We start from the raw sequence: 27,593 nt of genomic DNA, 5'->3' as shown, positions 1-27,593 counted from the left end.
AAATAGCTTCAGAAATCTGCCCACCAGTCCTAATAACTTATAATAATGTTAGCTTAGCTTTTAGCTTTGTACATTTCCAGAATTTGGACTCTTCCGTTCCTCCTGTCGCTCCTTGCTGGATTCCTCAGTACTGCTGGAAGCGTGTTTGTGTGCATTGTGTCCAGAAAAGGAAAAACAGTCAGCTCGAGTGTGTTGGCCATCAGTCAATGCCACACAATAGGCAGAGCTACACAGGCACAATTGTAACTAATGGCTCAGCGTTTGCTTTGATTGCACCCAGCAAAGAAAAACATCCCTTGAGGCGCGCCCGGGTGCGCGGCGCGCAGCGTGAACCGGCCTCAACGCTTGACTCGCCGTGTTTGATTATTCCGAGCGCCGCTGATATTAATACGTTGCCTGGGAGGCGAAGGAGAAGCCAGAAACACAATTGTGTGTCAGCGCTTCGCCCAGGAAGTTAGAAACACACACACACGAGCGTCGGCGCACACCTCCGGGAAGACGGAGAGCAGAGAGAGGATTTCCTGCTCTGTGGTTCTTGCCTCCGAGGTTTCTGCCTCCCACTGCTCAGGTTCTGCTTTCATTCCCCCCAACCCTCATCTTTTTTTGATCTGCTGCCCCCGACTCATTTTACCTTTGAGTGGAAAACAACTGTCTGCTGTGGACGCAGTTGTTGAAAATTGATTTAGAGAGACAGCCTGGAAAGGAAAGCCGGTGCTTAAGGAGTCGTGTGGGGGGGGGAGAGAGAAAGGTATTGCTTACTCAACGTTTTGGCATTAAATGAAAGCGCCCAGATAAGTCTGTTGTGCAGAGATACAAATGATGTGTTTCTGACAGCCTGTCCAGCTCCTAATGGTGCCGGTAGACTCCCCTCACAGCCAGAGGACTCATTTTAAAGTTGCTGCCAAATCAACAATAATGAGACGCCGTCATCGTCCCGGTTGAAGCCGCGGCGGATTAGTCCTTCAACCAAGAGTTTTCATCTTCCCGGCCGCCTGCCCGGCTTGTCGGGGCTCGGTTGGTGCTCATCCAGCGCTGACGTCTGCGCCACTAATAGCCAGAATGAGCTTTAATCCATCCGCTAACACGCCACCGGTGACTGACGGCTTCCTGGCTGCAGACACATGGTCAGACTTAAATGTTTCATGTAGTTTAAACGTGCGTATAGAAGCGGGAGCATTGTCTGCCGCAGCATCTGCTCTGTCCCAACTCGTCATGTTTGTCTTGCTTTCAACACTTCAGTTAAGACATGTGTTATTAATGCACCCCCCAACCCTCCTCATCCTCATGCCGCTTCCCCGCAGGCTACTGATGAGGATTCTCCTCCCAACAACGTCCTGACGTACACCATCACTTCAGCTTCAGTCTTCCGAGAATACTTCAGCATCATCGTGGTGGAAGGCTATGCAGGTACTCTGATTTTCTTTGGTTGACACTTGGGCTTTTAACTGCCTCACATTAGTTAAAACAGACATGAATGGGTCTTGAGAAGCTGCAGTGAAGGTTATGGTGCCTACAACATGGTTCAGGATGACGGGTTTGGTCAGGATAAGCGACGGCTCTCTGACTGCCACTAGGTATCAGGATGAAAGCCCTGGACCCAATGTTAGACCCTTGGCTGGTCCAGTGGGTCCTGGGTTCCTCCTGGAGCAGACTAATGCCAGGCCTCATGTGGGAAGAGTCTGGACGCAGTTCCTTCAAGATGAAGGTATTGATACCATTGACTGGTCTCCAAGCCAGACCTAAATCCAACAGAACATCACTGGGACGTCATGTTTATTCCCATCCAATGGCACCCGGCTGTCCCACACGCTGTCCAGGAGTTCAGTGATCCTAAGATCTACGAGGAGATACCCCAGGACTCCATCCGTCATCTCATAAGGAGCATGACATTCAGCACATTAGACTTTCCTGCTGATATCTCATTTCAAAGTGCTCCTTTATTTGGTTTGAGCAGTTTGGGAACTTCTCTAGACCTAAAATGGTTTACATCCTACAGGAGAAGCAGAGGTGTACTTAGCTTTTCACATCTTTGTTCAATGAATGAAACTAGTATGTAGAAAAATGTGTGTTTTAGATTAAAACCACACTAAGCATAAATTGTCACTTTCCCACTTCTGTCTTTCTGCTCTCTCTGCCCCAGTTATCACCGTAAACCAGCCTCTGGACTACGAGAAGGTCCCCAAAGGGATGATCTATCTGACAGTGATGGCCAAAGACGGGGGAAACCCTCCGCTCAACAGCAGTGTCCCGGTCACCGTGGAGGTGATAGTAAGTACAACACCTGGCTGAATGAAATCCAGCTGCAAATATTTGGAGGATATATGGAAATCTTTAAGCTTGAATGTAAAATAGTGATTTTTGTGTGGGAGAGAACGGTTTTAATGAATCCTTAGAGGCCAAGTATCCGTATAAAAGTCCTGCCATTGCTCAGTGTTTGTCTTTCCACTGTGGCCGTGTGATTTCAGTCACACGTCCGCCCCTCCGTTTCCCCTCCTGATTGATCACTTCTCCTGGATAATATTATGCACCCTTTTGTATTTCTTTATTTTTCTATTAATTCTAAGCTCAAAAACGTGCATATTGACCTTTGTCGAGAAACTGTAAATGCAGTCATAAAAACATAATGAGCAGACGAAGCCCATAGTCGTCGAGCCCCCGCCTCATTTCCCATGGAAGACATCCATTATACATCTAACTTTTTATTCATGAAAGGAGAGACGGCAGAGAAGAATGGGTGAATATCCTTTGATATGCATGGACTATAGGAATTTCTATACACCCTGCATGAGGGAGAAAGGCTGCTAAAACCAGTCGGGATAGATGTTCGCCCCTATGTCTCTCTGCCTCCGTCTCTCTCTGTCGTGACTCACACCACAGGGGTTTATCAGCAGCTGGCAGCATCACACTCGCACAATGCTCTGCACCAGTCTAACTGGGAGCCCAAATAGATAATTGTCCCAGTGACTGTTGTTAAAGTGTTAACACTCCTCAGCAGCTCCCGCGGTGGGGATCTTCTCTGTGAATAGCCAGAGAAGTGGAAATGTTGCTGTGAAATGGAGTCTTATTCATGAGTGGGATGCTGGCAGAATTGTAAATGCTCTTACTGAATCTGTTTTAAAGCAGCTGTTGTTTCGTGTCACAGGAATTTATTCTTTTCATGTCACCCTTTACGTTTAATTTCCATTACGGATGAAGATTTTAGTTTTCAAACTCACCATCACAAACGTCTATATATCTACCCTAACCATCTTTTCATTCACCCCTCTGCTTGTCCAAGATCAGATTACGGGAGATACAGTGAGGGAAACCCATGCATCTCTCACCAGACTCCCTGCTCAGCTTGTTCTAGTGGATCATAAAGTGTTGCGTGACCAGACTGATATAAAGTCCTGGGGTGGCCTCTCAGTCTAAAAGGCCCAGAAAACCTCCAAAGGCATCCTGATCACTTATCCAAACCACTTCCACTAAAGCATTTTGATGCAGAGAAGCAGCAGCTCCTTTCCAATCTTGACCCAGATAACCAACCTTCTCACCCTGTCTGTAAGGTTGACTCCAGCAATACAAAGGAAGGCCTTTTCTACGGCTTGTATCCAGTTCTTTTAATCATAATCCATATTTTATGACTGTAGCTGAGAGTGAACTTGAACTCCTCTGTTTGAGATTCATTCCTGACCCTAGGGAGCCGTCCACCCTTTGCTTGTTGAAAATCCTGGCCTCGTATTGAAAGGAACAAGTTTTCATGCTGGACGCACTCCAACGCACACTAAAGTTCATTCCTTATAGACACCAGCAGAACCACATCATCTCCAAAAACCAAAGATGAGAGTCTGAAAATCCCAAACCAAATGTCTTTGTGGCGATGGCTAGGCCTTGAGATCATATCCATGAAAAGCACAAAGGAGTTCAGACCAGAAGCAGCCAGTCTGACAGAGTCCAGCCTGTATTTGTCAACTGCCTCAGTAATCCCCAAGTAGTAGTCTCCAAGTTTTTGTCAAGACCCAAAGGCCTGATTTCTTAGCTTAACAGCTTCCATAACCTAAGGATGTTGTAGCAGCAGGCATTAATGAACTTCAGGCCACAGCTTCTGGAAGCCACATTGATCTCAGACTTCCTAAACATGGCTCATTATGCAAGAATGTCTCCAGCCTTCCTGGGAATTTCTCCCTGAGCTGCGAGTTAAACATCTCAGGATCAGGGTCCTCCTCCGAAAGATCCCAGAAGGCATTACTTCTAGGAACCTATGCAGAAACTTCAAGAAGCCCAGGTAAAGTGAGCTGCTGTTCAAGCCCAAAGGCACAGACACAAATACGTGACCCGTCTCACTCCCTGGGTGGAGGTCCAACTCTGAGTAGCTCATCCAGGGTCATGTGAGTATCTCTCATCCGACACCCCCATCTCTCCCCATCCAACCTCCATTTAGGAGAAAGTCAGTCTCTCCTTGAGGAGTTGCAGAGTCCAAGCTCTGTGAAGACGTGAGGCCAGCTATACATAGTCTGTATTGTTTGACCTCACACACCAGCTCTGAGTCCTTTCCTTCGTCCACAAGAAGAGCTTTTTAGAAACTTTTTCATACTGAGCCCGGCCAACCCTCAGAAGTCCAGGCTCAACCAGGCACTTAGCTGACGCCTCAGGCCTGGTTCCTGCCCCCATCTCCCTGATCCGGATGAGCTTCACCTACTATTACCGTCTGCCGCTCGTAGAGATCATCGAACTATCCCTCTAAAGTTGTAATGGTACATCACTTTTTGTGAAAGATAAAATATAACAGGGTCTGTGGTATGAATGTTTTTAACTTAAATGTCATTATCTGGCTGAATGTTGTTTCTATAAAGAACCAGAGATATTCGGATCGAATATCGGCTCCGATATTGACTAATTAGCTGGATCAGATATCGGATGATTGATGCTGATCCAGCTTTCCCATCCAGTCATTTCCTTTTCTATTATTTATTATTACACAGCAATACAGTTACGGAGATCTAGTCAATTCTATGTTTGCAAAGGCGGTTACACAGAGCACGCACAGCAGCTAGCGATGAGCAAACACAGAGCAACATGCTGGACCGAGCCAAGTCTGTTATTTGGAAACATTTTAAACTTGATACGCCAACAAGTCCGACTGCAACATGCAGCATCTGCGATGTGTAAGTTGCGAGGGAGCTGATAAAGTTGGTCGATTCAACACCACAAACTTAAATAAGCAACTCCAAAGACACCGTGCTAAAAAAAACACAGCAGAACTTTTTTACAATGTTTATTTCAAGCCTGATAACTTCACTCACATGGCAAAGTACACGGTTTATTCATTCAGTAGTATCGGATCGGTATCGGCCGATACGCTTAGCCCAGGTATCGTATCGTATCGGATAGGAAAAGACTGGATCGGTGCATCTCTATTAAGAACCCGACTTTTAACTAATAGACTGAACACAAATCTTTCCCTAATTCTTCTTGACTCTCAAATGTTAATCTAAGTCGGAATGCACAGTGACGGCCTCAACTGTCTTTTATTTTAGATCTTTATTGCAAATTGCCGTTTCTCGCTGTTTATCAAATTAAAAGGAACTATTGTTCTTGTTTTTTCTTTCTGTAGGATGAAAATGACAATCCACCTGAGTTCAGCAAATCATCGTACATCGTGAAAATCCCTGAGAATCTTAATGCAGGTGCGTTTAGAGTCTATTGTGTGGATGCTTTAAAGTGTGTTCTTAGCCTAAGACTATTTCTGCAATCTTTATGCTGTTTCAACCATTCAAATATTAAAACTTTCCCTTCTTCCAGGACACAACAGCAGTGACTTCACCCATGTTTTAGAATATTCAAACATTGAATGGAAGAAGGTGCCAAATGCTTCCTAGTTAGCTGTGCACAGGTTGAAGACTAACTACTTTCCTTCACTTTTAGCAAGGAAACACAATGGAAATCATTTGCAATGTTTTAGTTAAACCCACAAACCTTGATGTTCTTTATTATAACTAATTTAATTCTACCAGGCTGTAGCAGGTCTCCCACTTTTCCTCGCCAGGCTCACCAGTTCAGAACAAACCTTTCTGACTGCATCCAACACTCCCGCTTCTACCACAACTAATGTTTGTCTTTCATAATGTTGACAGAGGATTTTAAAATGAATCTTTTAATTAGCGGATTAATTGATTTATAATCAATTAATATTGATTAATATTGATTAATCATTTTTTATTGAACAATAACATCTGCCATCAACCACAGAATATTAGTTGATGGCAGATTTGCCTATTTTGGCTATGAACATCATATTGTCCGTCGTGACCAGGCTTCATCATGTGTCCATACCGGGGCCGATTACATGCAGCAGTAATCAATTTACACTGTGTATCTCGTTCAAACCTGTAAAACCAACTTTAGATGCATTGCCTCCACCTTTTGACAGGAACGTGTTTAACAGCGTGTCAGAAAACTGAGAAAGAGGCAATGAAATGCAATCTTAACTGTTTCTGTCTTTTTAAACTGCTGCTAATCTGTAATCAGTTCAGTTTCTTCATCTGGCAGCATTCACACTGCATCTATGCAGTAAATGCAAATGTTTCCAATTAGACTTTGTGGTGCTGCACAACAAACACATCTCTGAAACACCGTGTTTAGCGTTACATATGTTTGCATATTCACCCAAAAGCCCGGCGGTCTCCTGGGGATTTGTCTGTTGCTTGTGGAGTGCCGTGTTTCAATATGTCTGCATCCTCCGACCTGCGCCGTCTGTGTTTTGTTTCAATACTGTTTCTGAAAACACTCTCTCAGAATGTGGGATATTGGCTCCTCAAGGGAAATCGCTAGCTGCTATATTCATTCTCATGCATGTGAAGCCTCTTTTCTTCCCAGACAATAGATTAGTTTCCAGTCGCAAGAGGAAAATGGGATATTTGACCGCCCCTTTCTCTCCCTTTTAGCTGCAGCAGGCGCTGGCCGTGCTTTCTGTTTCGCGCACTATTTAGCGGAGCACTTCTCTGAGCGGCTTGAAGGAGCGCTGAGGTTTAGAGCGGTATTTGGCCCTGAAGAGGAGGCCTACGGCTCCTAGACAGAGCTCAGGGCTAGCCCCGCGGCTCTGGCAAGCATCTCATCCCCTTACCAGCCTTGGTATTGATCAGCTCTGTGCCAAATAACAGTCTAATAATCCACTAATCCATAAACCCACTCGTTGCCGTGCCATCAGCGTCACTGAGGATTGTGGGGGGAGGTGAATAAATTAGCAAGTGTTGTTGCCCGCTGTCTCTGCAGCTTGTCTTCTGACTGTTTCTGCTTTTAACATCTTCCCTTTTCACACAGTCAGTTGCCACTTTCTTGACGTGTCTCTCCGTTTTACACCCTGCGTCTTACAAAGGGGCGACCGTGCTGGTTGTAAACGCGACGGATGTTGACGCCTCGAGGGAGTTTGGCCAGGCCTCGCTCATCTACTCCCTGGAAGGCTCCTCTCAGTTTCGTCTCAACTCGCGCTCAGGTAGGCTGGCCTGTGTTCGTTCTACTGAAGGTTGTTTCTGCCATCTCATACGAACAGGTCGGCGTCTTTCTGCCTGCCTAAATCCGTTTGGAGCCGTTTAGTTTGTTGACAGCCGAGCAGTGGCCGCGTGTCTGCTCTGTGAATACCCTGATCCCTCGTCTGTAAATGTCTGTACCTGTTTCTACTCCTCGGCTCATCCTGAGACGTCCGGCTGCTGTAATGGTGGTGCTGTAATTTTTTGTGTTTCAGGAGAGCTCACAACCACGGCCCTGCTGGACCGAGAGCAGAAGTCGGAGTACATCCTGATAGTGAGAGCGGTGGACGGAGGAGTTGGCCCTCAGCAGAAGACTGGCATTGCCACAGTAACGACCTTAGTCATCATTTAACTGAACATCTGGTCTTAAACTCTTAATTCTGCTTCACTCCCTCATTGGTATGCTCAATTATAGCATTTATACGTCAAAAGGGACCCCAGAACATCATACAGTTAGATTTTACTGTGGATGATTATGTCTACATGGGTAAAATATTAGTTATACAGGCACCAGTATACGCTTATGTCCCATAAATATTTGGATAAATGTTTTGGATCTTGACGAAGACTCTTGTGATCATCGACAAACTTCTGGCACAATTTTGACTGGATAAACGAGCGCTCCTCTGGTTAGAACAGCCATGAATATTCTGGAGGCTTTAATGGTCTGAGAAGATTGTTTCAGAAGCTCAATGTTAGTCGGCTTTATGTGTTTGGGATCAATCTTCAGCTGGAACACCCATTTCTGCCCAAACTACAAACAAATAATCAAACTGATAATTAATCAAACTACTCTCCTCAGTTCCATGGTAAAAAGTTAGGATGTTCAAAGAAACCCAGGAATTATCAGCACTGATCCGCCTCAGTATCTTTATTATCTTGGTTGTGCATGACGTGCAAAACCCCTGGAGCTCTGGTGTTACTGTCCAGTTCTCTCACTGGAGGATGCCATCCAGCAGAGATGGAGAGAGGCTCACCCATTCCTCTGTGTAGGCCTATTAAGTACTCTAAATAACTTTGTGATTGACCTCAGGCCCATTCCTCTGTGTTGCATTAATAACGCCTGGTCTCCTTTTCACCCTGTTTCAGGTGAACATCACCATCCTTGACATCAATGACAACGCTCCAGTGTGGCGAGACGAGCCTTATGAAGCCAACGTCGTGGAAATGAGTCCAATCAACACCGATGTTATCTCTGTGAGTCTGTCCCACCAGATTATACTGTGGATTATTTTATTTTAATCTAATAATTTAATACTATGTTTAAAGGTAGAGTCTGCGATTTTTCCGTAAGTTTCCCCAAGTCACCTTTTGAGCAACTGGACAAGACTGCTCTTGTGCTCCTCAGGGGGATCGTGTGAAAAAAAACTCCCAAATCCACTCTGGTCTTATTTTTTCTACTGAGGTCTTCCTCTTCTTCTCATAAACTTGAACGCAGTTTGCTTCCTGCGACTCTCAGCCATGTTCAAAGTCTACGGTGAGAGCAGTAGAGCTACAATAAACGGCTAACACCAAAGCTAACCGCTAAGCTAACTGCTAAGCTAACTGGATACATAAACACGTTTATGACGAGCTCACGCGTTACGTGGGACAACCAATAGATAAGGTGATGAAAACTGAAGATCTAATTTATTTACCTCCTTTTTTCTGAATACATAATGTATTTACTACTGTCAGGATGGACGGACCATTTCACCTAGTACAACAAAACGCGTTTCTGAACAGGATTACAAACTATAGTTTTAAACAGACGTAAATTAAAGTTGTGTTTTTTACTCCATCAGCATAATCTCACACTCATTTTAGAAAAAGCTGACCTTTAATTTGACCGCGTACAGTCAGTCAACGCCTATATTACAATGACTGACACCCCTAACGATCAGCCATGGTCTTCCACCCATCAGAGGTTGGGTCACGGCAGCAACAGGACAAACTCAAACAGTCCTCTACCAAGCTCAGGACAATGTCCAGTCCTTCCAGCAGGTTCTGGGTTCTCCTCCCAGTAGGACGGGTCCAGGAAACCTCCAAAAGGGTCTTTGCGGCTCTAGTGCTCCCCAGGCCACTGTTGCTCCCCAGGCGCTTCACAGTGGCAGCCCCCTGCTCCCCAAGGGGATGGGTTAAGATGCAGAAGTGAATTTCTCCATTGTGAGATCAATAAAGTTAAATTATTATTCAATTATTATTATTATTATTATTATTATTAAAAAAGGCACCCAGGAGGTCTGCTCAGATCAGATGCCCAAACTACCTCCTATGACTCTTTCTGTTCAGGAGGAGCTGTGGTCCGGCCACCCTCAGGTGAAAGGTCATTTCCGCCGCTGTACCTTTATTCTCTTGGGCAAGGTTCTTGTTCTGGGCAGACAGGTTCAGGTAGCTTTTTAAAACTCCCCCCAGTGTGACATACTTTAACAGTTTTCTTTTAGGCGCTAAACAAGGTACATTTTAGTTGTTTAACTGCAATAAAAGCCTTTTTTTTTCAGAGACAGAAAAATCCAATTAGACATCAATATTTAAAGGTTTATTTGTTAACTTTGTGGCTCTAGTGGGGTTTTTTGACAGTTGCCAGGTAGGAAATGGGTATGGAGAGAAGGGGGACGACATGTGCCTCCGAACATGGGTCACAATCTTCTACCTTAATCTCCTACTTTATGTTTTAAATGTACTAGACCAGGGGTCACCAACATGGTGCCAAAGGACCACATGTGGGGCCTACGAGCCTGTTCTAAAAATGGCACAACCCGCCAGTGAACTGCATCTATAAAATTATTTTATACCGTTACACATCCTCTTTATTCACACTTATATTTAAATAGATTTAAAGATGACAATTTAAAAGTCAGTCCTGGTAGCCCTTCGTATGAAGCTGCTCTCGGTTTCAAAAAGGTTGGTGGCCCCTGGATTAGAGTATAGATTGCAGAGAAATAATAGTGGTGTGACCAAATATTTAAGATGTCTCAGAAAAAATGAAGTTGTTCTGTAACGGAGAAGGAGTTTATGCTAAAATGAGGAATGTGTCTCGGTTACGGATGGACTGATACCCGGTGAGCAGCGTAAACGCCACTCTTACCCCAAACTCTGAGCCTGTCCTGTTGGTGTCTCTGGCAGTGCGCTGTTTGTAATTAAGTCCTGATTGTCCATTAATTAAGGAGGCGTCACTGAGTGTAATTAAAGGAGTCTGACTGCTAATTAAAGTGTAGCCTGTAGTTATATGCATAACAAATTATTCAGCTTCTGGGCAGAAGGGGGAGGCGAGGAGCCGTCTTGCAGAGCACAAGTACGAAGCGGAGAAGGGAATCAAATGAAGCAGAAGGTTCTCTTCTCGGCTAAAATGTTGCCACTTTCTTCCACTTTGTTGGCTCTGCGCCTCAGACCATTTCATTCTGGGCGCATCCAGCGATGCAATGCATACTGGATGTGAATTCCTGCGCCCAGCGGACAGACACCGCCGCTGCTCCGTCCTCTTTTCCATGAATCTCACCATCCAGGCCCACGGGTCGGTAATTGGCCCCAGCGTAGCCCGGGTCCATCCCGTGTTTCCATGGTGACGGGAAGCCACCCGCTGATTCCTTTCTGGAGGTGTCCAGCCAGCCGATGAATTCGGCTGCTGCGCCCAGTCCGGGGATCAGCCCACTCATCTCTCTGCGCTCCCCGCTATCAGTGCTTTAGCCCCCTGTACACACATCCAGCATCTCTGCCCCGCCCCTCTCTGTGGCCACGACACATCCAGGTTTGACCATCCGGGCTGATCTAAGTTGGCTCCCGACGCGCTCCGCTCCAGACCGGCATCGATTACCTGAGCTCAGCTCGTCCCGACACTCCTCAGCAGATTATGTCTCCCACCTTTTCTGCGTATTTGCTAATCAATTCGTCTCGGAGACGCCAGCCAAACATGTCGTCTTAATAATTGAACACCCACAAAAGCCTCGGTTCCTCTAATGACCAATTAAGCATTTTCCAGCAATTTTAGTCAGCTCTCTGAATAATTGATCATCTCTTTAAAAAAAATCCGCCAGTGTTTTTAGCTGGGCTTCGGGCACCTCGCCTGTACCATCCATCACAATTGCATGTCAGAAAAAATGCTGCAGCCATTTTTCTCAGAGCTGACTGAGTAACGGCGCGCTGGAAGGGAAGTTGGGACTCGTACCCCATGAACTTTTCCCGTTTGGCCAAGGAGAGATCTGATCAGAAACCGTTAACTGTGGAGGAGCGCCAGAGGTCGGACAAGCTGTCAACAGGTCAACGGGTGCAACCTGCAGGCTGGCGTCTGCAGTAAGGGTGGCAAGAAGGTCATAACACACCCTGTTTGCAGTTTGCTGTAAGACATCTGGACAAATGAAATATAAGTTTCATGTAAAGCACTGTTGGAAAGAAGTAACTCTGTATGAGCCTAAATGTGAGACAAGGTGGTGGCAGCATCATGCTGTGGGAATGCTTTTCTTCAGCTGATCAGAGTTTATATAAAAATGGGTGCAGCAGAACTTTTTTAGAGTTAAAAGGACAACGACCCTGAACGTACAGCCAGAGCTACAGCGCCAGGATTTAGACCAAAGGATAGTCATGTTAGACTGGCCTAGTCAAATCCCAGCCAGTGTGGTCATGTTTGAGCCATGCTGCACAGCAGAGTGGGAGATTAATTTAGATTGAAGATCTGCAAACCTGGTCAAGACATAAACCAACGGGCTTCTGGCCGTGAGTCGACCCAGAGGTGTTTACCTGAAGGACAGAAAACAAACCTGCTTCACAGCGATGCAACACTTTATGTTGGTTTGGCTCATAAAATCCCAGAAAAAACAACAAAGTCTGCGGCTGAAACTTGGCAAAATGTAAAGTTCAGTAGATATGAATGTTTTCTGTGAAGACGGAGAGCCAGCTGGAACGGGAAGCTCTTTTTTATCAACACTATTCCTGTTGTCTCATTGCTTTATTATTGAGTGTATTAAATCACCCCTGATCATAACGCTTCACGTCTCTTTTCCCTTCTCCCCTCCCTCTCCACGTCCCAGGTGCTGGCGGTGGATCCGGATAACGGGGAAAACGGGACGGTCGTGTACAGCATCAGCCCCGCAAACCCCTTCTACACCATCGACGGCAGAACGGGGAAGATCCGCACCAGCGGGGTGACGCTGGACCGGGAGAGCTCCAGCTCCAGAGACGCCGTCCTCATGAGGACCATCATAGTGTCGGCGGTCGACCGTGAGCTGTTTGTGTGTTCTTAGCCGCCTGTCGCCTTTTCTCTGCATGCATAACCTCCGCTGCTGCTGCTGCTGCTGAGGTGTGAATGTTCCTGACGTGTCGAAACGAGCTGGAAGAACATGTAGATCGCTGTAAATGATTCCCTGAACATTTCACCCCGTTGGATGCTAATCATAGAGCTGTTCAGCATCTATATCCACTGAGTGGGTGAACTCTGCAGACCAGGACATGTGCTCTCTGTGTTCTGACTGCTCGTTTATTTTTCTGTCTTTATGTGCCCCTCTGGCGCCCTCTGTAGGTGGCACGCCTCCACTGCGCGCATCAGCCAGCACCACAGTCTCCGTCAACCTGCTGGACCTTAATGACAACGACCCAAACTTCCTCAACCTGCCGTTCGTGGCAGAAGTACCAGAGGGGCTGCCCGTCGGAAGCTCGTTCTTCAGGGTAAGAATAAGAGGACTCTCCATGTAGAGGCGTAGTACACCGGCACATTATAGGCCTACATGTGGCAGAAGGTGAATCCTCGGCTGCCAGGCCTGCTCAGTAACATGAATGTCTGCTGCCACAGGTCCAGGTAGTGGACCCAGATAAGGATGAGAATGGACGCATTACCATGGCGCTGCAGATGGGCATGCCTCGCCTGGACTTCTACCTCAACACCTCCACCGGCGTGCTCACCTCCACGGCGGTGCTGGACCGGGAACGCATCGCCGAGTACCATCTGAGGATCATTGCGTACGACGCCGGGGAGTTTCCTCGGACCTCCACCTCAACGCTCACCGTCTCAGGTTTGATTGGCTCTCCCTGCCTGAGACAGACCAAAACATGCTGACTGCAGGTTTTTAAGCATCATATTAATTAAGGCAGGTGGCAAACTGCTGGAACTACTGAGGAGCACGCTGCCACCTCCTGGTGGGCTGTCAGAAGTTTTATAAAGTGCTTGTCTTTTTAGGATCCTCTAAACATTTAAGAGATAAGATGAAAGGATCAGATAATACAGTCATGGGAGAAAAAGCGCAGTGCCCTGCAAAAAGTTTTCACCCCTTCTTGGGTTTTGATGCCTCACAATCTGAAATTAAAATGGATTGTTTCAGAGTTTGCTTCGTTTCATTTACACATCAACAACTTTTAAGATGTCATTTATTTACTATGAAGCAAACAACAAATATGACAAAGTAACAGAAAGCTTCAGCGTGCAGAACTGTACACCCCCTCTGCAGTCAGTACTCTGTAGTGTCTCTGTGAGCTCGCCACATCTGGCCTCTGGGATTTCTGTTGTTCCTGAAGGTTAAACTGCTGCAGTTCCTCCTTGTTGGATGGTTTTCACCTGTAAAATTGTTATGAAGGCTGGACTTTGACTAGGCCATTCCAGCACATCTAAATGTCCCCTTAAACCATTTGAGCGTTGCTTTAGCAGTCTGCTTCGGGTCGTCATCCTGCTGGATGGTGGACCTCCGACCCAGTCTTAAATCACAGTCAGACTGACACCGGTTCTGCTCCAGAACATTCCTGTTTTCAGCACCACCCATCTCTCCCTCTGTTCGGACCAGTTTCCCAGTCCCTGCTGCTTGATAACATCCCCACAGCATGATGCCACCACCACCGTGCTTCACTGTGTACGGCTTAATGTGGACAGGTCCTCCAGGCTCTGCTGTGCAGCTCTGCAGCTCCTCCAGAGCGACTTTTGGTCTTTGATTAACGTCCTCCTGGTCTGGGAGTTCTGGTGGGCGCTCCTCTTTGATCACATCAAAGTTCTGGATATTTTTTAAAACCCCACCCTGAATTGTTCTTCTCAACAACGTTGTCCCTGACTTGTCTGAAGCCCCTTGGTCTTCATGGAGTGTTTATCTTCACAGATCATGAAACACCTAGACTGCAGACAGGTGGACTTCATTTCACTAATTGTTGGACTTTTGATGCTAATTGGTTGCACCAGAATGTTTTAGGAGCATTTTAGCAGAGGGGTGAAGACATATAAACACGCAATTGTATTTTTTTTTTCTTTTATGTATATACATTTCTTATTTTACTTCACCAACTTTGCACATTTTTTTGCAGATCTATCACATAAAATAACATTAAAAGACATCGAAATAACAGGTTAAAATAAACAAAATGGGTAAAAAGCCAAGGGGGTGTGAATACTTCTGCGAGGCACTGTACGCCATTATTTACATAAGGGCTGCTTGCTATTTACCAGGTTTAAGCTCAACAGTATTCCAGACAATAATATTGTTGCAAAAATAGAGAATGGTGCCCAGGTCCTGTAGCAGCAGAACGAGTCCAGATCATCACTCCTCCACCTCCGTGTTTGGGCTCACATGCTAAGCTTTATTTAACGTGCGACATGGTCCCTGTGTGACTGACAAACATCTCTACTGGGGTTCCCACCTTAAGAAAGAACATCAGTTCAGAGGTCTCAAGGTTCATTGGTGCAGAAATGGAGATCCATTTGGTGCTACGCTTCTATTTTTAGAGAGGGGAACGTTTCCCCTGCAGACTACAACAAAAACCAAATAATTGCTGGTAGTTTTCTAATTCTGCTGTCAGTAACATTTAGCAGGGGGACTGAGGCCTGTGGATTCAGACACAGCTCTGGGTTTTTCTGCTGTTTTGCTGGTCGCTGCGTCGTCTGATAGATTTGCTAGAACGTCCGCTTCCTGGAAAACTGGAAGTTGCTTTAAAAGTTTTCTACAGATCCAAAATGTTCCTTTCTTAGAAAGATCCACTTCATGTTTTTTTTGGAAATGGCCTCATGGTGAAAGTCATTTCAGCCTTTTGCTATTTTGTACCCCTGGAGTTTCGGTCCCTTTTATAGAATCAAGCCTTTTATCCTGGGACTCTTCCTGATGAATGTGTGGTACCTTTCTTCTGTACCTTTCAGGAGTAACGTTTGGTACCTCTGACAACTTAAAGCACTTCCCTCAGTGGTCTTCAGTTCCGGTGTCCTGCAACGTTTATTTGTCTCTCTGCTTCAACACACCTGAGTCAGATAACCAGGTAATGACTCTGGAGGACATGACTTCAGACTGAGGAGCTGATTCAACCATTTGATTCAGGGACACCGGACGTTGAGGACCACTGCTCTAGAATTTAAAAAGGAATGTTAGCAGTTAGTTGCTGGTGATTGAAACCTTTGACTAGCTGATCATCATCGGTGTGATTATCTCTCTGAAACCAGAGGTTTTGGTAGTTTTCTGAGCCGGACCTTAGAGGAGTGTTAACACAATGCCAGGATGGAAAGACAGCAATGGCCTCAGAGAGGAAGCTGTTGCTGCGCATCAATCCCCCTCGTTTTATTTGGTCCTTTCTTGCTTCCATTTTTTACCCACAAACTTGAATATATGAATGTATGAGTTTATTTGTGGTTGTAGTCAAGTCTTTTATAATAAATATACTAATATAAATTGTGGGAATAAATGGTCAGAAACTTTTGAAATTTCCAAGTAATTTATTCAGAAATATATGATAATCTGAAAACCTTGTAATACACTCTGAGCCCATTTATTTTTGTTCTGATCCTTGTTTGTCTGGTTATAGCAGAACCAAAATGACCCTAAATGGCTTAGTAGGTATTTACTGCAGTCGGACAATCACTTTGTCTTGCTGCATTTAGGGAAACAGCTAAGGTACCTTCATTATATATATATATATATATATATATATATATATATATATATATATATATATATATATATATATATATATATATATATATATATATATATATATATATATGTGTATATATATGTATATGTATGTATGTATATATATGTATATATAAATATATAAATCTAGTTCTTAATTCTATAACCTGGTAGAAACCTGATTATTTCTATTATGGTTTAGAACATAAATCCTTTGAATTAAACGATGTATTTCTGTTTTTATTTCTGCCTGGAACAGGAAGTCTGGATATCCGGACGTTAGCCAGTTAGCTTTTGCTGCTCACTGCCATAGCCTGCTGCCTTACTTGTCCTCATGCATCTATCTATGTCCTTGTGTGTCTCTGTGTGTGTCTCTGTGTGTGTCTCTGTGTGTGTCTCTGTGTGTGCATCAGTTCTGGATGTAAATGATGAGACGCCCACCTTCAACCCCAGAGTGTACAATGTTTCCCTGATGGAGAGTGTCCCCAGAGACCACATTGTTGCGCGACTCGTCTGCTTTGACAACGATGCTGGTCTCAACGCAGAGCTTAGCTACTTCATCACAGGTCAGAGGTCACAGCGGCTCCACGTTTTGTGTGTTTGTGCAATTAGACGAGCTAACGCGTCGTACCGTGCAGCTTCAGTACCGTCCATCCATGTCTGTGTACGTTGGTGCATCTCTCTGCAGTAAAGCTTGTATGTGTGTTTCAGTGCCTTCTTTAAGTCTGGAGATGTGTCTTTGTGTTGTTTCTGTAGGTGGCAATCAAGATGGCAAATTCAGCGTTGGCTTTCGGGACGGCGTGGTTAGAACTGTGGTGGGCTTGGACAGAGAGACGCAGGCGGCGTACACGCTGGTCATAGAGGCAATAGGTGTGTTACAAATTTACGTGTTTCTGAAAAACAAATCTTCTTCTTGCTTTAAGGTTTTGAAAATCTTGTTTTACTTTACAGTACAGTGGCAACTAGTGATAAAATAATTTTTGATACTTGGTGTCTGTTATTACAACAATCAGCTCTACTTGAACATGAATCCGTCCACGGTCACTTACCCGCTGCTGGATTTTTAAGTCTGGTCCAACTTCCTTTACCCACAGTTGTTTCCTGGTGAGAAATTATTATTTCGTAAATCAATGAACGAATCTTCTTTCGCTGCACGTTCTCTCCCGTCTCATCACTGTTCATGTCTGACTCCTCCATGTTTGAGTGAGAGTCACACCTGGCATCTAAAGCCAGGGTGTGACTTGGTTGACAGGTGTGAAAAAATCATCTGATTGGATGAGGAATGATACAAAATGTGCTGATTGGCCACCCACGCCGAGAGAGTCGTTAAGCAACCAATTAGAAACCAGCACGAAGTCACATGGAAGTCATAGATGGAAGAACGAGCATAGACACTCATGTGTCCGGTGTACCACAGTACTGAAACAATAGAATTAAACCTGCTTCACACATCCGCCTGGCCACATTACGTCTTCTCGGCTACCATGCCCCTCTGCGTTGCCAAAGGTTTCCGGAACTACGCGGACAGTCTCATATGGAAAAACGTGGAAGACGAGCAAGAGCTCCATATGGTGGAGGTTCGTAAATATAGACATCTTTATGATTCGGTCCAAAAAGATCACAACGACCACCAATTTACTAACAAGTCCTGGACATAAAGCATTGCCACTTTTGGAAGAATGTAAGATGTTTTAAAATGTTGGAAACAACTTTCTTTTCTGCTTCTACGGCGGCGTTGTGCGCTGTACGCTTGGCATAGGAGCACAATGCTGCCCTCTATAGTCTAGGAGGATAGTGCAACTTTGGAGGAAAAGCTACACCGAGCATAAATGCTGCAGACCTCGTGTCTACACAGAGCATTTGTCCATCAAGCATAAACCACCTGTTAGGAGGGCTACACGGCAAAACAACCCCCAATAACCCCAGGATTAAACGGGAATGCTAAAAACTCTAATTTATGAGAGAACTGATGTGTTAGTCACTTTTTATTTCACAATTTATGTTTACTGTGTCTGTATTTGTTTACTGCAGTTTTGATGGGGGGGCTCAAACGTCCCCTATTGACAAGACACCATTGCTACAGTCACAAGCTGTGGTGTATTTAATCATGATTTTATGTAAGACAGACTGAATAATGCTCCTCTCGTCCATCAGGTGGACGGACTGTTGGGTGATTTCTGAAGTCAGACGGCTTAACTGGGTTTTATTTAGGGGTACCAGGGTAAATTGGACCAAATCCACACTTCCAAGAAGTTTCTTTCCAAATAAATTTGAAAACCCGCACCTCATCTTCAAACTTGCATTTATGCACAAAAACGCATTAAAGTTTAATGTAATGTGAAAAATAGTTCAAAGGGGGCGTGATTACTTTTGCGAAGAAGTTTAGATTTCAGTTCTACTAGGTTCCTCGTAGTAGTGTGTTTTCTCTCATTAAAAGTTCCCTTTTCTCTGCCACTTGTTTACCATCTTGATGGGAAAACGCCGCCTTTGGGGATTTCAGACTCTTGCTCAACCGCCTTTGTTCCTGTTTGAAAAGAGGCCAGAATCGCGGAGGTTTCTCTGTTTTCAGAAGCGTTGACTCAGAGCAGCTTCTCTGCCGGGGGACCAGAGACACCGGCCAAGGGAGAATGTGAAACGGTGCAAGACCAGAGAGCCACAAACACTGCTGTAATTTGTAGGATGATGGAAGAGAACCAAATAAAAGGCCGACCGTGATGGGCTAACGTGTCTTCAGTCCTATTACATCAAATTAGGCAGAATCTGTGAAGCAAACAGACAAAAGAGGCAATTGGCTGCACTGAGTGCAGTGAGAGCATTATGCTTTAGTGGTTCTCGCTCAGCATTAGCTGGGACAACTGAAACTAAATCCCTAAAGTAGTTTAGGCAGTGTTGATACCTGCAGTAAATGATGTTTTGGGGCTTTTTTCCACACAGACAACGGCCCAGCGGGCAGCAGAAGGACCGGCACGGCTACTGTATTTGTGGAGGTGCAGGACGTCAATGACAACAGGCCCATCTTCCTGCAGAACAGCTACGAGACCAGCGTCCTGGAAAGTGTGCCCAGAGGGACGAGCATCCTTCAGGTAGAGACACAAACAGCGCTTTGGACAGATTCAGCACTCGGTGGGTTTATTTAACTCTCACCAGTCGGTTATAAAGCTCCGAGGTTGTAGTCACTTATGTTTCCATAGAGGGTCAGTGTGCCCTCCTCAGGCAACCTCTGGCAGAGGTCGGTAAAAAGCCTTAAAAGTCAATTTATCTTTTATTGTAAATCACTATCTGACACCGAAAAATCTGGAGAAATTAAACCTTTAATCCCATTAGATTCATGGTGTTTGGAAAAATAATCCTATGTTAAAACAACTTTTTTTAACAGGCGCCACAATTACTGCCTTGTTTTGTCATTCCTGTAAAATAATGTTATTGAGGCAGTTTTGTAATTTGTCACTTTTTGGGTTTTTCTGAGTACTTAGGAGCTTTAATTAGAAAAAGAGATTCTGTTTTGGCAGCATATAATTATATAATGAACACGGAGGTTATGTTGCCTGAGCCGCTGTTCAAAATGGGGAAAACAAGAGAGCATGCCATTTAAATAAGGCCGACGTGTGATGATTGTAAGGAACTGTTTAAAATAAGTGAAGCTGACACAATCAAGGCTTAATGAGGATCCATATTTATCGTTCTACCGCACACAGTTAGGAGGAAAGAGAGGTAAAACAAAAAAATCCTTCCTCCCTGTTGGACTCGTTGGGAGGCAAAAGCCTTTCTGTCCTACTGCCACAGAGACATGGAGAGTCTGCAGATTAGACAAACGTTGAGCTTTGCTGCAACTAGACTCCACATGCATAAGGTTTAAAACAAAGGCCCATTATTTATAAAAACAATGAAATGGATCAACAGGTGGGCCTGGGAGATCGTGCTCAGAAGAAAGGTCAAAGGTCACTCTCTCTGTGGGCTCCAACCTTGTAGCATTTTCCAGAGCTGCTGTAGCTAAAGAGAGGCGTACCAAGTTATGGCAGCAGGGGCCACCGGACGAACGCGCTCAACTTAGAGGTTGAATTTCCATTGTGACACTCCTGTTAGAAAAGCTGCATTTATTAGAACTTGTTTCATTTTTACTCATATTTACCATAAAGCATCATTGGTGCATCCCGATTTTCATTAAAAACTATGAATTTCCAAATGTTTTTGTTAGTGGATATGATTAGTGCAAATGTGAAGCTAACTTCTACAGAACCAGACCAGCTAAACCAAAATGCTGTTAGCAGGGAGGACACCTGGGATGCTTTTATTATTATTATTGTTCTGTTTTACAGCCTGATCAGACCGGCTTTCATCCATGCTGCACAGAAATGTCTTGAAATCGTCCGTTTTCTCTCCCCATTCGCTGCTTGAGTTCCTAGTAAAAAAAAAGTACTTTTGCAGCATTCACCAAATCCACGCCTGTTTAAGACGATCTTGCAACAGATGCGTATAAGAAATGTACAACGGCCGCTTTGAGGAATTGCTTTTACTCCAGTCAGTGATTCGTCAGGCTGTCAGATTTCAGTGACATAGTCAAACAGACAGGGTGTGGCGCTGTGGGGCTCGGTGCTGGCGTCTGGCTCCGGTGCCCGTGAGGCCACCGGCCGGGCCACGCGCGTCCTCTCCGGCTGTGGGGGCCGGCGGTAAGGTGGCCGTCTGAAGGAGAGGTTGTAGGAGCGCCGGTACGAGCCCAGTCTCCTCCACGTCTTCAGCTGCGGCTCGGTGGACAAGCCTTTGCCACGAGTCAGCCTCTCCCCCGGGGCGCAGCTCCCCTCCAAGTCCCCCTCCGGTTCAGAGCGCCGGCACACGGCCAGGAAGGCCGCGAACCCGGCCAGCAGCAGGGATGAGCCCAGCACCAGCATGATGGTGAACTCTGGGTCATGGACGTCCGCGGGATGAGACGAGGGCTGCAGGACGGAGGGAGGGGTGGTGACGGTCGTCAGGCCGGAGACAGCGAGGTGATCCTCATGGAAGGTAAAGGCGACGTTGGAGTCGGGGTCGGTGGTGTTCATGTTGCCGCTGCCCTGGATGGACAAAACCAATTGTTAGATGCTTTGGGTCGAGGTTACTAGAAAATGTGTGCATGGTTGATTAATTTACTATGCAAGGAGGGAGAGCAACTCAAGATAAAGGCAGAACTGTGAAGAAGACAAAAATAGACATCCTAAAGTGTGAAATACGTTTAATCTGATGGCTGTGAATCCATCCAGAAGTCTACCTTTGTAATTTAACCTCAGTAGAAACCCAGCTGTTCTGTGAAGACCATGGAGACGTTTAAAGCAGGTTGAGTTTATGGGATGTCCCACAGAGCGCTGCTCAATCCATCATTTCATCATGGAGAGAGGACGGCTCAGCTACCAAACACAAACCAACCAGGAGGGCTGTGGTAACTGGAGGAGCTGCAGAGATCCGCTGCTCCTCCAGTTTTTGGTAAGTCCAGACAATCCACGTTCACCGACGTTCTCCATCTGATCTGAGGTTGAGTCGTTTTTGCAAAGAAAGCCCAGAATGTTACATGTGCAACAAAGTATTTATTTATGGGCCATAAATACGAATGCAGGCCATGTTATTTAGATTTTTACCATAAAAAAACATATTTCATTGTCTTTTTACTTCCCGGTTATGCTCCACTGCGTGTTGGTCACAAAAGTCCCTCTAAAGAACATCAGGGTTTGTGCTTGTTACATGGCCAAATGTGAAAAAAGCGAACGAGTACTATGTAACCAGGCAGTGCACCAAAATGCCAGATCAGCTCCTGACTTGGCTGGTCAAGCTTTCTGCAGCTGATGGAGGTTCATTGGGGGATTTGTTTTCTTTATTAAAATCATACACCCAAGGGCTTACATTATAGACGCGCACACAGTAGCGCGTAGAAATAGCTGCACGCACGCCAGGACGCAGTGAACGTTCGGCATTTGCAGCAATTATGGCGCTATTAAATCAAGGACCAGAACACAGTCGATGCCTGACAGGCTTTCTTCAATGTAAAACAAATTGGGTTTATTAAAACAGCCCTTGTAAAATGCAAAGCGGCCACCTCCTCTTCCTCGGCCTCCAATTACCCCCCCCCCCCCCCTCCCCGCTCGTTCTGCGCGCCCCCATCTTCAGCGTGGTAACATTTGTAAATGTCATCGTCCTTAATTCAGCGGAGACAAAGCACGGCTTATCGGTTTAAGGGAAACACATTGGGACGTGAAATTATTTTTAAGACCAAATGCCAGGAAAAGCTGTGAAAAGGCCAGTGGAGCAGGATGAGTCGTTAGAGAGTCAGTTCATTAGTCAGCGCCTGCATGCTCGACCCGCACACAAGCACATCCACGCTGCTGGAGGAGCAAACTTTCTGTATCGCCTACAGATACCGTAGCTCCTGATTCTATAGCTGCTGATTCTGCAGCTTCTGGTTCTGATTTGTTCGATTCAGATCCGTTAGCTTCTGATTCGATAGCTTCTTATTCGTTAGCTTCTGATTCATTAGCTTCTGATTTGTTAGCTTCTGATGCGTTAGCTTCTGATTTGTTAGCTTCTGATGCGTTAGCTTCTGATTTGTTAGCTTCTGAATCGGCAGCTTCTGGTTCTGTAGCTTCTGGTTCTGATTTGTTCGATTCAGATTCGTTAGCTTCTGATTTGATAGCTTCTGATTTGTTAGCTTCTGATGCATTAGCTTCTGATTCGTTACATTCTGATTCTGTAGCTTTGATTCTGTAGCTTCTCATTCTGCAGCTTCTGGTTCTGTAGCTTCTGGTTCTGATTCGTTAGCTTCTGATTCGTTAGCGTCTGATTTGTTAGCTTCTGGTACGTTAGCTTCTGATTCATTAGCTTCTGATTCAATAGCTTCTGATTTGTTAGCTTCTGATTCGTTAGCTTCTGATTTGTTAGCTTCTGATTTGTTAGCTTCTGATTCTATAGCTTTTGATTTTGCAGCTTCTGGTTCTGATTTGTTAGCTTCTGATTCGTTTGTTTCTGGTGCGTTAGCTTCTGATTCTGTAGCTTCTGATACCGTAGCTTCTGATTCTGCAGCTTTTGATTCGTTAGTTTCTGATTCTATAGCTTCTGATTCTGCAGCTTTTGATTCGTTAGCTTCTGATTCTAAGGTTTCTGATTCTGAAGCTTCTGATTCGTTAGCTTCTGGTTCGTTAGCTTCTGGTTCTGTAGCTTCTGATGACACGATGGGATGTGAACCTCATTGGAGCCTGATGGACCACACCTGAGATCCCACGCCTAAGCACGTCAGAACCCCGACAGTCACAATATTTAAAGCTCTTTCATTCTTTGTTTTTATCTTTGCCTTCTGTTTCAGTTTTACTCATTTTTTACATGGCTTATTTATGTTCTCGCTCGTAAATGAATAGATGGATGACTGTGGCCTTGTGTCCTCTTTGGATTCTGATATTGTCAAAAAATTTTCAGGTAAAGCAAGATCCTGCCAAATCAAATGCACATGGCCGACATGCTGCATCTGTCCACACTCTCAGCTTAGTGCCTGATGATGTGAAATACTGAGGCTCTCTGGGAGACTTATCGTACATTAAATACAGGCTGTCAGATGCCTTAACAAACTTTTTTGCTAGTTTTAGATTTTAGAGTTTGTTTGGTTCTAATCAGTGAAAACTTTTTTTAAAAAAGATATCAGTAATGTAAATTGAATCCTTTGTGGAAAACGTACTCACAGGATGTGGAAGTCTCCTTAAAACGGCACCTTGCTTGGTTCCAGTAACTGTGGCAGAACCTGCTCTTTCTGCGTCCACATAGTACTTGTTTTTCTGCCCTAAAGTGCTGCTGTCCCAGAAACGGAGCGGGGAAGCGATGGGGAGGAAAAGGGGGGGAGAAGCAGAGGGAAAGGGGGGTGAAATGTGTGCAACAGAATAAAAAAAGTTCTGATGGAAATGAGCTAAAGGCAACACTCTGTTTCCTACAAGCCCCACGTCATGTGAGGAATTCCTCTCTCCATGCTCCGCGAGATCACATTTAAAAACACATTTGCAACATATTCTTGCTCTTTACGCCCCCCGCCCCCCCTTTAATGGCCAAAGTGGTTCATTCCACTGTGTAATACTCTATTCATCACTCGCCAGTCTGACCCCCCAGCGTCTTTCTCCTCCCTCCCTTCCCTCCCCGTCCTCCACTCCTCTCCACATCCCTTTATGAAGCTAATGAGACTGAAGCTGGGCCCCTCTTCATACAAGCAGTGAGACGGAGCACAGCAGCACACACAAGCCCAGACGTCAGAGCGCATGCGGTCTGCTCATGTGCACACATACTGTATCTTGTAAAGGTATTCATGCTCCTTGAGCTGTTCCTCATTTTAGAAACTGACAACCACCTACAGAAATCTGAAAACGGTGGCATGTGATTGGATTTTAAACCCCCTTTACTCTGCTACCCTCTTGTAAAATTTGTCTGAGACACAGCAAAGAAAAGCAAAGTAAAAACTAACATGGCCCCTCCACAATGCAATACGGTGGTGGCAGCGTCATGCTGCGGGGATGCTTTTCTCCAGCAGGGGGAAACAACCTTAAACAGAATTTCAGTCGAACAGGAGATATAAAAGCACTTTCGATTTGTTAAAAAAGTCCTGACTAAAGTTCGACTAAGATTCTGTGGTAAAACTTGAAAACTGTGGAGAAGCTGGAAGCAGAGACGTCTCCATCTTTTCTATTCGTCACCCAAAAGGGCACAGATCATGGCAAACCTACAAGTGCAAACCTGGCCATGGCACCTAACTGAGCGTTAATCAGTGACGCAACCAAGACACCCATGGTGTCCATGAAGGTGGTGCAGATTCTCTCTAGCTGCAAATCAGAACCTGACTGGATATTTATCAGCTCCTTTCTGTCAGAGTGACAAGAACAAAAAAAACGCTGTGAATGCAGTTTGACAGGATGCATGTTAATCAAATGTGTTGCATGTTGTGGTGAACATCATCCTGGACCAACCGTCTCCACAGTAAAACATGGTGGCAGCAGCATCATGTCTCCAGCGGATCCATGCAAGCTTAATCAGCCGAAGAGAAGAAGTATAGATGGACAGATGGAGCTAAATGCAGGACAAACCTGGAATTAAACCTGTTAAGGGCTACCAAAGACCAGACTGGAGCAGAGGTTCACCTTCCAGTGGAAACAGGCAGCTCAGTCTACAGTATGAGGATTTATTTTTTTATACATACATATATATATATATATATATATATATATATATATATATATATATATATATATATATATATATATATATATATATATAATGTGTTAGAGCGGTCTAGTCAAAGTCTAGCTGCAGCTGCAAGGAAAGATGGTTTTATTAAATTTTCAAATGGGGCCGGAATACAAGTGCATGCCACACTTTTCAGGTTATGAGTCAAAACAATTAAAAACTGCATAATGTTTAATCTACTTCACACCTATACACTCCTTTCTGTTGCTCTACCATAGAAAATGCAGATAAAATACAGTTTTCTGTTGGCAATAGCAGGAAATAGAACCCTATCATAGAGCTCTGTGTAAATGTACCAGAGAGCGTCTGTTGAACCTGAAGCCAGCGAATCTGTGACATCCAGAGGACTCATCTCTGCCATCTAGTTCGGCGCCAGCGGTCGTGTACCACTCTGGATTCAGAAGCCGGTCTAGTGACACGACCCAGTCACCAGCCGCCCAGCATGCTGCGGTATTTCTCTGGGTTCGGTGCAGAGCAGCGATGCCTGTGCAGAGGCCCGGCTGTGTGCGGCTGGCCGCCTGCCTCTAGAAGGAGGAGGAGGAGGAGGAAGAGGAGGAGGAGGAGGAGGTCTCACTGCCAAGCTACGACGGGGTGGTTGTGGCAACATGATGCTGGCTACCAGAGGATGTGGACTGAATGACAATGCATGCTGTAAAGACCCCACAGCAGCACATTAGCAGCCAAACTGTTCAGATCTCTGAGTTACTGAACATGAAGACGGTAAAAACAAAAACGTACGCCATGTTAACACGCTCCGCGGGTCAGAAGTTTACATCCACTCATCGTTGCGTGCTAGTAGATTCAGGCATTCAGTGACCTGTTGATCCAGGGGGGAAGGATTAAACAATAGAAAAAGTCAATAAATTTTCTTTTTTTTTATTCCAGAAAGTCAGAAATATATTGAGAGAATAATATATTAACTTTTCTTGAAATAATTAGTGGCTTTTCTTAAAGTTTAACTTTAGTGGATTTCTCTTTTTTCTTGGAGATGTTTTACCTCTCATCTAAAAGGTTTATTCAGTGCTGAACACTGGCTGGAAGTAACTTATTAAACCTGCAGTAGGGAGCTCGGAGAAAGCCTGAAAAACTAAACATGCACCTTCCAGGCCCCTCCCCCGTGCTCTCGGCTCCTCCCCCACAGCGGAGCTCGTGGTGCGGCTCCACGTTTACCCTCGTTTCATTTCGGCTTGGTCCAATTTGTTTCTTTTCAGCTTGCATTTCGTCATCAGCCTTCCTCTGTTTACCTGCCTTAGTTTTCTAAACAGGTGCCGCTCAAGAAACTGTCAGTTTTCCTTCAACATCAGGTTGTTTCTTTGCAATGCTGCAGCACACCGGCAGTCTTGAGTCTGAACGGCGCTGTGCACCATGTGGTGAAGGGACGTAATAGACGGGATTGACAATGCTAAGACCTCCCTGGTTCTGATTGGTTGTTTCTGACCGGGAGCACTGAATTTCTGCAAATGGCAGTAGGAGCCCTGGGATGGGCCACAGGAGCTTGATTTTTTTTCCACAGATTATCTTTCTCATATTTAACACAGTGACAGTTTTAAAAAATATATAAAAAAATATTTTTTTACTGAAGTTACCTACTGCAGCTTTAAAGGTGGATTAGAGTTAACAAACCAGCTAATCAGTCCAGTTGACTTCTACCTAAGCACTTAGGATTGTCAAGTCCTGTTTGACTGAGAATACACACCAGCTTATTAGTATATTTAATTTAAAGGTGTGTTTTTTTTTTTTGTATATTTTGCCATAGTCCATACATTTTCCATAAGGTGGAGGTTGGAGCTTTCCAGAAGCAATTAGCCTGTTTTATCTTTTCCAAACTCAGTTTTGATGCTTTCAGCTTTCTGACCCAAACTGTAACTGTTTAGATAAAATTGGTTGGAATAATCAGGAGCAATCCAGGAGCTACCTACACTCAAACCAGTTATTAACCTGTACCTGTGCCAGTGTCAAACACGGTGGTGGTAAGATCATGCTGAGGGACTGTTCTGCTGCCACATGTGCTGAC

At 44.9% G+C, this 27,593-nt stretch overlaps 2 protein-coding genes across 2 annotated transcripts in view; one reads left to right on the top strand and one right to left on the bottom strand.

The window, feature by feature from the left end:
- Positions 1–27,593, top strand: part of cdh23 (cadherin-related 23) — a 263,409-nt gene that overhangs the window by 171,952 nt on the left and 63,864 nt on the right. The window contains exons 17-28 of the mRNA XM_036126497.1: positions 1,302–1,407; positions 2,141–2,268; positions 5,594–5,666; positions 7,355–7,471; positions 7,721–7,833; positions 8,595–8,702; positions 12,509–12,698; positions 12,997–13,142; positions 13,267–13,486; positions 16,759–16,911; positions 17,102–17,215; positions 19,280–19,428. Of these exons, the coding sequence (XP_035982390.1) occupies positions 1,302–1,407; positions 2,141–2,268; positions 5,594–5,666; positions 7,355–7,471; positions 7,721–7,833; positions 8,595–8,702; positions 12,509–12,698; positions 12,997–13,142; positions 13,267–13,486; positions 16,759–16,911; positions 17,102–17,215; positions 19,280–19,428 (1,617 nt within the window). The remainder of the gene's footprint in view (positions 1–1,301; positions 1,408–2,140; positions 2,269–5,593; positions 5,667–7,354; positions 7,472–7,720; positions 7,834–8,594; positions 8,703–12,508; positions 12,699–12,996; positions 13,143–13,266; positions 13,487–16,758; positions 16,912–17,101; positions 17,216–19,279; positions 19,429–27,593) is intronic.
- Positions 20,246–26,018, bottom strand: LOC118557152. Its single transcript, XM_036126524.1, has 3 exons — positions 25,876–26,018; positions 24,037–24,145; positions 20,246–21,393 (listed from the first exon to the last, which is right to left on the bottom strand). Exons 1-3 carry the CDS (start codon positions 25,938–25,940, stop codon positions 20,884–20,886), a joined length of 684 nt encoding a protein of 227 aa, XP_035982417.1. The 5' UTR covers positions 25,941–26,018; the 3' UTR covers positions 20,246–20,883.

The sequence above is a fragment of the Fundulus heteroclitus genome, chromosome 22 (assembly GCF_011125445.2).
Source record: "Fundulus heteroclitus isolate FHET01 chromosome 22, MU-UCD_Fhet_4.1, whole genome shotgun sequence".
Classification (NCBI taxonomy): Eukaryota; Metazoa; Chordata; class Actinopteri; order Cyprinodontiformes; family Fundulidae; genus Fundulus; species Fundulus heteroclitus.
This window is presented reverse-complemented; position numbering and strand designations above follow the sequence as displayed.